A 15035-nucleotide genomic window follows, 5' to 3' on the forward strand; every position below is an offset into this window, starting at 1 on the left:
CAGTAGCTCATCACGAACTCTCGTCGGATCACCTTCCTACAACCTTTGAACTCGACTTCCAAGCGACTGTTGTTAGTCGTAACAGGCAAATTCGATGCTACAACAGAGCAAACTGGGTTAATTTCAAAAACCAAATAAATGCAAACCTGGACCTGTCTTCGCAGCTAGTCAACAATCTTAACAGGTCGGAGGACGTAGACACTGCGATCAACCTCCTAACACAAGTTATACTTGATGCGAAAGATTCTTCAGTACCGATGCGTACAATTCGTAATCCTGAAAAAGTCAACGTTCCCGACAGCATCAAACTGCTTATTCGGCTTCGAAATTGCAGAAGACGTCAATATCAGCGTTCCAGGGACCCACATTTGGGAATGATAGTCAAATCACTGAACAAGAGAATTCAGCAAGAATGCGCTCAAGTCCGGTACAAGAACTTCGACACCACTGTTCAGGAACTGACCAGAGGAGGTAAACAATTCTGGAAAATCTCGAGACACTTGAGGAATTCCGTGAAACATAACCCTCCACTCGAAGTCGATGGAAACCTGCTAATTTCTCCCATAGAAAAGGCTAGAATCCTAGCAGATAGTTTCTCTAAAGCCCACAACAACACACTGCCTGGAGATCCAATCACAAACATGGAGGTTGGAGAGATGGTAACAACACTCTCCATGCAACAAAACATCAACGAGGATTGGTCAACGTATTCCAAACCACAGGAGATCAAAGCTATTATCCAGCGTCTTAAAGCAAAAAAAGCTCCTGGCATAGATGGTCTGAAAAACATTTGCCTGAAACATTTACCACGGAAGGGGCTAGTGTATCTCACTAAAATTTACAATGCATGCCTCAAACTTTGCTATTTTCCTCAACAATGGAAACATGCTCGAGTAATACCCATAGCGAAACCAAACAAGGACATTACTAAACCGGTAAACTACCGTCCGATCAGCCTTTTGAGTACGTTGAGTAAAATTTTTGAACGAGTCATTCTGACACGGTTGAATCGCCACCTAGACAACCATGAAATTATTCCAAATGAACAGTTTGGTTTTCGACGGTCACACTCTTCTAACCATAGGCTAACCAGATTTGTCCCGTTTAAATACGGGACGCATGTTGAAAACTCTACATAAAGAAACTCAATGTCCAAAACATAAAGTGGATGTTGTAAATAATGCCATTTGAGCTGGAAATATCGAAAAACATGGCCAAAAGGATGCACGACGTTCGAGTTGGGAGCAATTGAAAAATCAGCTGTCCCGTTAAATACGGGACGGATGGTCAGCCTATCTAACCATCAGCTGGTTAGAATCACCAATTGTATAAAAAAAGGCTTCAACGAAAGAAAATCAACAGGTATGGTGATGCTTGATGTAGAAAAGGCCTATGATACAGTATGGCAGGAGGCAGTCGTCTACAAGATGGCCAAAGCAAACTTTCCTATTTACCTGACAAGGATGGTTCACTCTTTCCTCAAAAACCGAAGTTTCCAAGTGGCGGTGAACGGCGAACTCTCTGGATCCTATCCAATTCCATTCGGGGTCCCGCAGGGATCAGTTCTCAGCCCGACACTCTACAATATCTACACTGCCGATATTATAAAGGTAGACGGAGTGTCATACGCCTTCTTTGCAGACGACACTGGCTACTTTGTAACCCATCGCGATCCAAAAGTTATCACCCGAAAACTTCAAGAAGCTCAGCAGTGTTTGGAGCACTTTCAGAAAAGGTGGAAAATAAAAGTCAACGCTGCAAAAACACAGGCTGTATACTTCACGCGAAATCGTTCTCTCCGTTTACTTCCGGACGTGTGTATTGAAGTGAACGGTCATCACGTACCTTGGGATACCGAGGCGAAATACTTGGGACTGCTTATGGACTCCAAACTGAAATTCGATAAGCACATCAACATGTCGCTTACGAAATGTGACAAGCTTACTCGTTCGCTTTATGCTCTGGTTAAGCGACAGTCAAGACTTCAACTTCACAATAAACTTCTACTGTTCAAAGGAGTCTTCCGAGCGGTTCTCACCTACGGCTCTCCTGCGTGGATGACTTGTGCAGCAACGCATCGTAAGCGTCTCCAGCTGAAGCAAAACAAACTACTTAAGATGATACTAAACCGGGCCCCGTGGTATCGAACTGAAGATCTTCACGTCGAGGCGAACATGGAAACCGTCGACCAATTCATCAACCGCATTTGGGAGAAATTTCGTGCCAGTTGCCAGTTGTCGATTAATCCACTAATCGAAGGCATTCTGAACGACTAAAGCATCTGTGATATATATATTTTTTTTTAATTCTGTTTTCTTGGTTTTTTTTTTTGACTTGCTAGTTGTATTTTTCCAAGATGTAAATATCAATGTTTGTTATATCAATTCTTTATGTTTTCTGTAATGAGTATTGCTAAATGGTGTAGTTGTAAATGAAAAATCTGTATCTCTACGTAAGCCAATGATTAAAATATTTGTTTAAATAAAAAAAAATAAATAAAAAAAATAGTCAAACTTTATTTGGCAACTAACGCCACCCCTCTCTACCCCCCTCTTATTACGCAAAGATCCCCTAAACAAACCGTAGGATACTGTTTCTCCAGGTCATCTATGATTCAATATTTACCTATATGATTTCGAAACCGTATTACAACAGCGCGAATGAAACCCCATTTACTGGAAGAATCGTACCTCTAAGAACAGATCATCATTACTACCAGTAATGTACGACAAACCTCCACGCTAGATGATTGCAACTTGCGAAACCGATCATTATGCACTGCAAACCTGTGGGAACAAACCGTCTAACCGCTCATAAAGCACATGTGGCCCTTTTTCACGGGTCAGTAATTTCCAGGCCGGCAATTGCAGCTCCCCTAATGGAAGGTTTGCGGATTTTCACAAGTCGGATGTATTTCTCTCACAAGAAAATGAACTTCAACGCAACAATTAATCTATAGAGTAGTTTATTTTTACGATAGTTGTCTGATTCATACAAGTGCCTTGGGGAGGTTAAGTCAAAAATATATATAATTTCGTATGACATGTTTCCAAAATCTAGTTTTTTGTTACGTCTCTCGGTTGTCCAGTACGTACCGGATGTACAAATCAGGAACAAATGGGAAGGATACACCTAAGCTTAACCATCAATCGACTTAGATCAAGTATGTAAAATGCATTCGTGTTTGTGTTTTGTGTGTGTGAAATTGCACTCTTAAAACTACGGTACACTTACGAAGAATAGTTTCAATAGTTGTAATGTTTCCTTGTCTAGGTCCAACCGGTGCCTAGATTCTATTTCCGGTCATGCCCGGCGATTTACTCTCCATCGTAGTAGTTCACTCGAACCTTTCCAGCGTTACGTTTGGACGTCTTGTGGCCCCTTTCGACCAGGTTAAGTCGTTCGGGCTGCTTCCGGTTAACCCGCAGCTCCTTGACGACGGCGTTCTTGGATTTGTCCAGCTTCTCGTTGAATTTTGCAATCAAGTCCTTACAGTGCAGATGCTCTTCCGGTTCCCAGGTGTCATCCTTTGCAGTGAATCCCTTCCATCGGACCAGATAGTCCCGCTGGCCGTTGCGCTTGAAGTGTACTTCGATGATCTTCTCCACCTCGTATTCCGTGTCGTCTTCCTCGCCATCCTCGTCGTCTTCCGAATCTTCCTTGACGGCACGCTTCTTGGGAGGTGCTTTCGGTGTAGCACCCTTCGCAGGAGCTCCTTTCGGACCAGCCTTTGCCTTTTTGGCTGGCGGTGCAGAATCTTCTTTTTCAATTTTAGCTTTGTAACGTTTGATGATTTCCGGGCATGAGAGCGTAGCTTCCGGTTCCCATGTATCATCCTTCGGTCCAAAGTTCTTCCAGCGAATACGATAAATCATCTTTCCCTTTTCCTTACGGTGATCTATAATGTCCTGTACTTCATACTCTGCCTCTTCTTCTTCCTCTTCCTCCTTCTCTTCTTCTTTCTTTAGCTTGGCCTTGTAGCGCTTGATAATTTCCGGACAGGAAAGTGTAGCTTCCGGTTCCCAGGTATCGTCCTTGGCTCCAAAGTTCTTCCAGCGAATACGATAAACCATCTTTCCCTTTTCTTTGCGATGATCAACAATATCCTGGACCTCATATTCCGCTTCCTCTTCCTCTTCTTGTTCCTTCTCTTCTTCCTTCTTTAGTTTGGCCTTGTATCGCTTGATTATGTCCGGGCAGGACAACGTGGCCTCCGGTTCCCAGGTGTCATCCTTCGCTCCGTAATTCTTCCAGCGGATACGGAAGACCATTTTTCCACGTTCCTTACGGTGGTCCACAATGTCCTGGACTTCATATTCTTCCTCTTCGGCGTCCTCCTCTTCGATTTCCTCTTTCTTGGTTTTCTTGGCCGGCTTTGGCTTGGTCTTTTTTACCTCCTTTTTCTTGGGGGCAGCTTTCTTGCCTGTAATGTAAGATAAATTTTTAGTAAGATAAAATCGTTATGTACAAGGCAGTGATATGTTAAAATTTTCTGTTTTATAGGCCTAACGTACTTATTTTCTTATAGGGTGTCCATTATGTCCCTAACCCCCCTACATAGAGATAAACAAACTTACCCGCAGCGCCGCCCTTCTTAGTCTTCTTCGATCCCGACTCATATCACCACCGGCGTCGTCCTCTACCTCATTATCCTCTCCGTCCTCTCCTGCCTCCTCTTTGTCACCCTCCTCACCATCACCCTTATCATCACCATTCGCCTTTGAATCCCCATTGGTCTCCTTGGCGCCCTTCTTGGCCGGTTTAGGCTTTGCACGACCACTCTTCTTCAGAGGGACATCATCCATGTCTTCATCCTCATCGTCCTTGGCCTCCCCTTCCTCCTTCCCCTCTTCATTTCCGTTTTCCTCATCCTTGTCCGACTTTTTAGCATCCTTATCATCGCCGGTTTCGGCATCCTCAAAATCGTCGTCGGTGCCGGGCTCTTTCGAGTCTCCATTTTCTTCCGTGTTTTCGTTGGCACTTTGCATTTCGGCATCCTCCTCTTTGTCGGCGGCGGCCGGCGAGTTTTCCTGCTCACCGCTGTCGGAACCGTTCTCCGCATCGTCTTCGCCTTTGCGTTTGAGATTTTCCTTCCGCATTTTGAGCTCAAATCACCTTTTAACACTGTACTTACAACAGAATTTCTGCAGGAAAAATTCAACGAAGCTACGGACGCAAATCACCAAAAAGACAAACTTTGCTGGATGCACTTTGATGAGTGGACTGCAACCGCGAGAGCGAGAGACGCTGTCACAAATTTTCTCTCAGTTTAGAAATTTTGTCGTTCTGTCAACGATGCGCGGCGCGAAAGCTTTTGTTATGTTCAGCACCAATTACACTCAAAGACACTGATACAAAAAATGCTGGCAAAAATTGTGGCGATCATGTTGCCGTTTTGTACAGTCTGTTTCTAGGGGCTACCCGGATAAAAAACTACCATTCATTACATGGTAAATATTATTAACATATGACTGGTTTTATTGTTCACAACAAAACACATAGTAGATATATTGTTACTTTTTACAATAGAAATCAAGCCCATATCCAGCTTTTTACGCTGTGGTGAGGGGTGATTCATTTTTGACGGATCTTGCCGACAGCCCTTGCAGCATCACAGTTACCGAAAATTTCAGTTCACTGCTTCACATTTGTCAAAAGTTTTCATATGGCGTTACCATTGTTACCAGCACAACAAACATCGAAGGGATTGCTAAAAAATGTCGTAAAGATTTCCATTATGATTTCTCCGGAAGAAATCACTGGATAAACCCCGAGTAGGATTGCCAATGAATTTCCCAGGGGAAAAAATCGATGAAAAATCCCCCGACAGAAATGGAACATATTCTCGAATAAATCTCATGGAAGGTTATCCGGAATAAATTGCTAAAAGATTCCCCAGACGCAGTTTCTGACGGATACTCCGGTAAGAAATTTTCTCCAGAATGTACTGTTGGAAGATTTCTTAGTTTATTGAAAGTGAGAAAAACCCTGCCAGAGGTGTCTCGGAAGGAACTACTGTAGAATTCCCCGAGGAAAACTGTCGGAGTAAATGTTTATCGTACAGTGCGAATTTTCGATTCCTTCAGCGTGCGCGTAATTATATCGATTTGGCCCCCCAATTCCAAAGTCATGCCCGTTGGCTGTAGCGCGCACGACATTGGGACTAAGGGGCCAAATGCGCTGCTGTACTTACGCGCATGACCTTCAGGAGCTCCCTTTGGAAATCCGCACCGGGGATCCTCCAGGAAGTCCCACCGAGGAATGCTCCAAGAATATCCAGCACATCCCTCCGGTAAATTCTTATGGAGCAATCCTTGGTGAGAACTTTTGAAGCAGTCATATACGGACGGCGTGGTGAAACATTCCTGATTTGGATTCATACACTCATCCACACCCACACGATCCACAATCCGGTGAGGAAGACCTCACCAGCTTCGAACGAAAACCAAGGGAAATTCCAGGTTTTGGAAGGGAACCTGGTCGATTAAGAAGCGAAGGTGTTACGGGTCCGCATAGTGATTCTGATGAACCAGTCGTGCCAGGCAGGCTACGTGAAGCCCTCCATGAGGGCCAAATGAAGGTTAAGACGTTTAGGCGGCACTAGTCAGCTTCATCAGGACCCAACACTAACACCATACACGAGATATCCGAAAATACAGTTGTGGTAGGACATAGGCAATCTCCCAATGAAACCCGTCAATCGCAATTCATTGTGTTCTCCCTTCTTACGAAGCCTCGGCGGAAAGAGCCGACCCTGAGTGGGCTGGGGGTCCTTGGGACTGAGCAGCTGATTACGGTTCCTTGGTGTGAACTGGTTCTACAGCTGAAGGTGGTGGACAAAGATCATAAACCTAAAATGAAATAAATTTTGAATCATAACAAATGTTAGCACTAGCTGAAAAAGTTCATGGTGAAAATTTTTGACAACTCAGGAGCAATGAACTGAAATTCTCGGCTACTGTGTTGCTGCATGGGTTGTCGGCAAGATCTGTCAAAAATAAATCACCCCTCATCAAGCGTAAAAAGCTGGATAGTTCGTACAATAAGTGAACATTAGCTTTATTAGTGACTAATTGGGTTTTTAAATTAAGAAAAATGTATTGATTGTTCGATTTCATACGAAGGAGCATCTTTTTCTGAGCCACTATGATTTTTTTCAGATTTTTAGAACTTTATTTTGGTGCCTAAAATCAATTTCAAAGATAGTTTTTGAAATCACCTTTTGACAGCTGGGCAACTGCTTGACAGCTCAGCCCAGTACAAAATGCGACGAGAGGTGATCCGACAAATCGCTCCCATACAAACTTCAAATTGATTTTTAAATAGGTTCCCGGGCACCAAAATTCATGAAAATTTGGATTTCGGCTCAGTTTGGCATGCAGATTCCGAATATGAAATTATCTCAACACCGCTAAAGAAGCCAATTGATTCGATTGTTTTTCAATAGTTCTATAATAATTTAAAGTTTCTATCAGTAAAAATTAATTTAAGTTGTTTTTAAATAGTTGCAAAAGTGCCTGCAAAGTTATCATAGACTTTCAATTAAAAAGAGTTTATTTCTCAATTACACTTAAAAACAATTCGTAACAAATAAATAACAATAAATATTATTGTTGCTTGGATCATGTTTGTATAATCATATACAAAATCACTTGACATATTTTTTTATAGTTTTCGTTTTGAATTTGAGTACAGTAGATGTTTCGGTTATCGAATGTTATTCGCTAAAACTTCAACGACTGACAAACGTCAAGCCGTGTTGGCAGAGGAAGCTCTCAATGAACAACTGAGGAAGTACTTATAGAAAACTAGCTGAAAAGCAGGTTTAGCCAAGTGAGGATGTTACGACAAGAAAAAGAGGAACAATGATTTTTCTAATGTTTTCCAATAAATTAAAGGAATTTAGTAAATAGTAAACTGCCATTGATAACAATACAAATACAATTAGTTTAATGGGGTCAATTGAACCGATGTTAAAATAAACATGCAATAATATTTGTTGTTATGTAAACAGATTTCGCCTTTTAAAATCCAAAGAATTCATATTTCTCGGTAACATTTTTCTCCAGCATTTACAGATACTAATGGCCACATGAATTGTAAACGATTTATGGTATGGATCATACGACCTGAGGTCTGACTTGTGATATTTGGCAGTTATTTAAAAAGATTGAAGATAGATCTTATCAACAGCTGCGAAGCAATACATACCAGACAGACATCAGAGTTTTTGATTCTTATCCTAAAATGTGCATATCATTCTGGCGGCCGTTAGCAGGCCCCTGACACGGCCTATATCAATGCATTAGAATCATGGTAGACAGGATGTCCTGGGCGCTAGTAAATAGCGCCCACTGTCAAATGCGAAAACATCAACAATTTTTTGTTTAACGTTTATTTTGGTTTGTTGATCAATTTTTGGAATAATTTTTTCCACCTCTTATGATCCCAAAACACTTCAAACTCGCTTTAATATTAATGTACGGGAAGAGGAGCATGCGATTAGTTGAATAAAGCAACCCAACAAACACGCATTGTGAATGTAATTTTGTTTGTGGCTCACAACATCAAACAAAAGCTGCGTTTGTTGATTACACGCTCGTTTCAATTTGCACGAATATGAGTATAAGGCAGTTAGATGTTGGCTACGATAAATTTCATTGATGCCAGGGGCCTGGCCGTTAGTGCTCGTAAATGCTGGATATAAATGTTAGCGGGAAATATAAATTCTATGGATTTTCAAAAGCGAAAACTGCATACAAATAACAACAAATATAATTGTATTTTTATTGTAACAACGATTCATTTGACGCCATTCAATTAATTGTATTTGTATTGTAAGAACAATGAAAAAACATTAAAATATATTGTTTTCTTTTGAAAATTGCCCTAAAAATGTCTCATAAAAACACAATACATTCTATTGTTTTTCGCGAAAAAGTGTATGAAAATTTTCTCAAAATTTTATGGTTAAGATACATAACGACCACCATTTTTTATTGTAAAAGTGCCATTTACCATTCGCCGAATGGTATAAAACAATAGAAGTGATGGTGAGTGTGCCGTGTAAATTACAATACGTTTAATGATGAATATTTTTCGAAAAAATGGTGTTGTAAGGGGCTGTCCATAAACCACGTGGTCATTTTTTGGGACTTTTCACAACCCCCCCCCCCCCCCCCCCCGCGTGGTCATCCCCCCCCCCCCCCCCCCCCCCCCCCCCCCCCCCCCCCCCCCCCCCCCCGCCCCGTGGTCATTAGTCCATACAAAATTTTTTATTTGTCCCATACAAAATGGTCATCGGCCGAACCCCCCCCCCCCCCCCCCTCCATGACCACGTGGTTTATGGACAGCCCCTAACAATAAAATTTATCGTATTTTTATGATACTTTTTATCAGGGTAGACACTGTGCAAACGAGAGCAACTCTGAGAAATTCTGAGTTACTCTTTTCATCAATAATCGACGAAATTTGTTGAAAGACATCCCTAAACCTGCGATTTTCATTCAGCACACGCAACACTTTGCAGTTTGACATTGGTGCCAGATCACACTTTGGCATAAATGGGAGAAAAATTCTGAGGAACTGTGAGGCATTCTGAACAACACTTCGAACACAGATTTGCTCTCGTTAGAACTGTGTTGCCCCTACACGCTTAGATCAGTTTACCTTTTTTCCAAAAAGTGCACAACCGCAAATATGCGTAAATGATACTCAAATATAGGTTAACAAAACTCAAATATGGGTAATGTGGACACACATATGAGTAATTGTAACCCAAATATGGGTTAATATTACCTATAAATGAGGTTGTGCACTTTTCCAAAATATGAGTTTTATTTACCCATATTTGCGTAAAGTTTACGCAAATTTGAATAAAATTTACCCATATTTTAGAAAAATAGGTAAACTGATCTTAGCGTGTAGGATTTTCCCGAAAATTACTGAAGGACTCAAGGGATTTCTCCAGAAATTCCTGCATTATAATACCACCAGGACTTCTTCAAGGGATTCCTCCAAAAATCATCCACGATGTCAACTAGAAATTCTTCCAGTAGTTCTTCCAGGAATATCTCCAGAAATTCATCTCGAAATTCCAACAGGAATTTTTTCAGGAATTTCTCTTCAGGAATTGACTTCTTTTGCGGTGTTGAGATAATCCCATATTCTGAATCTGCATGACAAACTGAGCCGAAATCCAAATTTTCATGAATTTTGGTGCCCGGGAACCTATTTTAAAATCAATTTTAAGGTGAATATATGATGAAGCCACAGCCAAAATTTTCAAAAGCACAAATCTGAGGAACCATTGGACGGTTTACTCTGAAAAGTTGATCGATTGGTCACCATCAGCGGGTAACCAATCGATCAACTTTTCAGCGCAAACCGACACGTGATTCTTCAGATTTGTGCTCTTGGAAATTCTGGCTGTGGCTTCGTCATATCTTCACCTTAATCTTGTACCGACTTTTCGAACCCTCTAAGCAGAATACCCAACTAACAATCACTCATTTAACAGGCACCATTATGACGAATTAATTCAGCATAATGTTGAATAACATTTAAATTATTTTCACGTACAACCTATGTTCGGGTTTTGTTCACACAAATTTGGAGAAGTTATAAAGCATCATGCGAGGCATCATGTTGTGCACCAAGTAAATTTTTTGTTGTTCAAAGCGTTTTACAAATGACAAGAAAGTTGTTATTAAGCTTTGGCAAAAATGACTGAAAATAAATAAAATGCAAAAATGTTGAACTCTCACGTGAGTAATTATTTGCTCTCGTGTTGAGAATACCTATTATGAAATAAGAATTACATATAAAATTACCTAAATCCGGATTAGAACTCGAGACCTGTAGATTACCAGCCGCATGCCTTCCTATCTGCGCCATCCTACACTGAGGATATTTTCCGTATAACTATTATGTGTGAAACTATATAATTTTTTGCAATTTGTCTCCATAAATAAAATATATGTATTGCAAACATAAAAAATAAACGGTTTACATCATATAAAAAGTATGTTTTTCACTACATACAGTTTATGCGTGGGATTTATAACTTCTATGTTTTAAGGAAACATAATTTTCATGCATGAGTTCTTATGAAAAATATTATTAAAACAAATAATTTTTATTTTTTTCTATTTTGGCAAAAAAAACTACAAAAAATAGTTGATATTTATATTCATTTTATTTCATTGTAATTATTTAAATATCATATTCTGTTTTTGTCTGCTGCGATTGGGCGCCTGCTGCTGACATCATTCTTCGCTCCGATTCCTGCTGCATCGTACATCCGACGTCGTCGACGTTGGTGTTGTCCTCTGCTGTTGAGGACTTCAGGCAGCTGGTGAAATCAAGTGTCCCTTGTGGATCCACGACAGGCTAACTACATTGCGAAGGTGCAATGATTATCGAGACCAGCGTGATTGAGTGTAATCTTGGGTGACTTACTCGGCCGTGCTTATTCGGAGGAAGGTGACGGGGATGGCGACGTATTGGCCGGAGCAGCTCCAGTGGGTTCCAGTGCAATATCCGTAACGAATTACAATAAGAGCTGAAAATTTCATTAAATTTTAATAAATTCACGATCCGGACACAAGAGTTTTTAATTTTACCTGTATGCCGGAAGTAGAAATCATGCCACTACGACCTAAGTTCCGGCTGCTGGTTCCGTCTTGGATGAAAAATCGTTCTTTCAGGGGATACCGTCGATGCTGGCCCTCCTTCTCTGCTTTTTTTTCGGTACTGCCGATAGGGGATGATTTACAGCCGTTTTGATGATTTACATCGCCAGCTTATTCTCCGAAGCTGATTCGGATCTTCGAATAACGGTTTTCTGAAAATAATTGGATATATTCATTTCATGGCAAGAAACTTAGCAGAACTACACACCTTCCAAACTGTCGGCAATGGCGGTTGCGGAATTTTCAACCGTTGCAAATTTGTTTGGCATCATGACTGAGCAATCATTATAATTATAAGTGAACTTCTATAATTTTTAACTATAACGAAGTCTCTTATAATCATTATGTTTGAGCAAACATAAACGATAATGAGTCGAACATACTGCTTATTGACCAACTCCATACAACATAAAAAGCTTGGCACGGTGTTTATAGTCACACACATAAAAATAATCATTCAAGAGTCTTATAAACTAGAAGGTTGCCAACTACATAAACTTTAAGTTTGGATTTTTTTCGGTGTATAATTATAAGTGAACTTCTATAATTTTTAACTATAACGAAGTCTCTTATAATCATTATGTTTGCGCAAACATAAACGATAATGAGTCGAACATACTGCTTATTGACCAACTCCATACAACATAAAAAGCTTGGCACGGTGTTTATAGTCACACACATAAAAATAATCATTCAAGAGTCTTATAAACTAGAAGGTTGCCAACTACATAAACTTTAAGTTTGGATTTTTTTCGGTGTAGAGATGATGAGATGCAGCACCCAAAGCAAAACATAATCTTCCCATGACTCAATAATGATCACTCCTGAACTTGTGTTCAGCAGTGGTGAATTAGCACAGCACGTGGTAATCAACTGAACAACGCCTTATGCCTGGTTTAGACAGTGCAAGTGACTTGATTCAAGTCAATGGAAAGTGCCCAATTGAATGCGAATGAATAAACTACATCGGCTGTTTTCCTATTCTCCGCATCGACCAATGTGGCGCTAGCTTCTATGCGCGAAAAATCGCTAAAAGTAAATCGCAAAAATATTGTATGGCGAATACCATCTAAAGGCAAATTCTTCAAAGTGGAACACATTATTCGAAAAAATATTCGGTAGTGGTTGTGCACAATGGTGACCACTATTAAGCCTACCAAATATTTTTTCGGAAAAAGCTTTATATTTCATGTAATTCAAGTTTAGATGCATTTCGCCATACAAAATTAAATTGATTTACTCCTGCTGATCAACTGTGGCTACGCGCAAAGCGGGCAGTCCATTGAACGTGTAAACACCACCATTCATCTCACATGAGCAACTCACTTGACTTGAACGAAAGTTGAACATGTTGAACTTTTTCATTCAAGTCAAACGAAATCGTCTCACTTGCCCCGTCTAAACCCGCGATTCATGTGAGCTGAATTCAAGTCATCTGTCAGTGAGATGAATTCTATTCAGTTTGCTTACGCTACGTACGAGTTGAACAATGTAAACACTTGCATCAACTGATTTGCATTCAAGTGAACACTCAAGTCATTTGCTCAATCTAAACACATCATTCCATTGGATTGAACATATTTGAGAAGTTAGCAAGTGAAATGTTCGTACCAATTGAACAATGTAAACCAGGCATTATACTCAACAGCTGTTCAGCCCAAAACACGTGTTTTCCATTCTGATTTCGCTGTCAGTATTTTTATCGCACGGTGAGAAAACTTGTATTGAATGTGGCCAAAAAATGTTGATCCTTATTGAAGATATTGTTTCCAGACGAACTAATTGCGATATGAATATGTTTTTATTTTTATTATTAAATATGGATCTTTAAAAATGTATGACAGTATGTGGTGCGGTATGATCTTGGACATGATGCATTCACAGCATCTGTTCAGGTAACTCATGCTCATGCTCAGTCGAAGATTCGTTAAGCAATTTTTGTATTTATGCTTTTGTCATGGAATCTTGATATTATGTTCAATAAATAGTGCAAAAAGATGTTTAGGGAAACTTGAAATGTGTCGATTTCTGAATGCTGTTTGGTTATCTAGGTGACTGTGGAAACAATGTTCAGTAAACACGACAGCAGTGAAATGTCAAATGCATCGATCGAAGCGTCTCGTACAATCGAACTGCTGCGGAAGATAAAAAATATAATAATTAAGGTACTAGAAATCTTGTTACGGACTAATAATAATAATAAATAAATTCCTCATTTTTACGATGATTACGTCTCTTGGCACTCAACGTTAAACTACATAATTCTATTCTGTTTTATTTTATGTGTTTCGTTTAATATTTTGGTTCTTGTGGTGACGAGCGTCTTATGTCGAATTCGTTTATTTGCACCGCCTGCACCGCTTTGCCACCGGGTGTAGCAAACTTGCACCGAAACCGTTCGTTTATTCGCAGGTACTGTTCTGTTTTGACACCCGATTGGCACCGGTGCAAGAAAATGCTACACCCAGTTTGAGCGCGGTGTAGCAGGTACAAAGCAAGTTTTACCAATACATGCATATCGCTGAACTTGTATCGTGGTTTTGTTTTGGTAGGAATGATGATTTTCTCTTCGGCATTAGGTTAACAGTTTTCTTGGATATTCGTTTATTTTTAGATGTTTTAATTTTCAAACAGCAAATCTGTGCGTTTAAAAATTATTTCAACTAGATCGATGAATATCACGTCTTTCAACTTCTGAGGAATCTTAAAAAATTATCGGTAACATGAAATTTCAAAGAATTGATTCAACGTATATTTTTCCTATCACTATTTTTTTGATAATCGCAAATATGTGGATAACTTTTAATGATTTTAATCATTAGAATTTTCTGTCGCATGGTGATCTATGATATATGAAAAAAATTCACGTTATAAAGTTTTGATAAACCCAGAATAGAATAAAAATCTATTAATTCAAATTGGACTGAATTATTAATGAAGTAACATTTTATGAATACAAACAGTTTCAAAAACCGTAAATTCTATTATTTTTTTTCTTACCGTCGTGCGGGACTACTTTTGAAATGCGGGGCTACTTTGGACACTTTTAAATATGGATTTTTAGAATTCAAAATATGGTTCAAATCTGTTTGATGTCTTTGGGACTATTATGAAGCAATAGTTTTCCCTTCATTTGGTTGAAATTATATTTCAAACAAACCGTTTATTGCTTGTCAGGACGCAGAAAAACATCGAATAAATCAGTAAAATATATATAACGTATCAGAAAATTTGGTCAGTAAGCATTGTTTCTACAGTTCATAAATTTCAAAGGGTTGCTCAATTCATTCAAAATGTATCAATGTAGCATATACAATCGAATATTTGTATCGTTATACATGA

General features: G+C 39.6%; 1 protein-coding gene across 1 annotated transcript; it reads right to left on the minus strand.

Annotated features, from left to right (window-relative positions):
* Nucleotides 1-2948: 2948 nt before the first annotated feature.
* On the minus strand, nt 2949-5237 carry LOC109429383 (ABC transporter F family member 4-like). Its single transcript, XM_029873640.2, is given in 3 exon segments — nt 2949-4423; nt 4590-4619; nt 4622-5237. Coding segments are annotated over 3 exon segments (1614 nt in total). The 5' UTR covers nt 5100-5237; the 3' UTR covers nt 2949-3317.
* Between the last annotated feature and the right edge of the window lie 9798 nt (nt 5238-15035).

Source organism: Aedes albopictus, unplaced genomic scaffold (assembly GCF_035046485.1).
Source record: "Aedes albopictus strain Foshan unplaced genomic scaffold, AalbF5 HiC_scaffold_349, whole genome shotgun sequence".
NCBI lineage: Eukaryota > Metazoa > Arthropoda > Insecta > Diptera > Culicidae > Aedes > Aedes albopictus.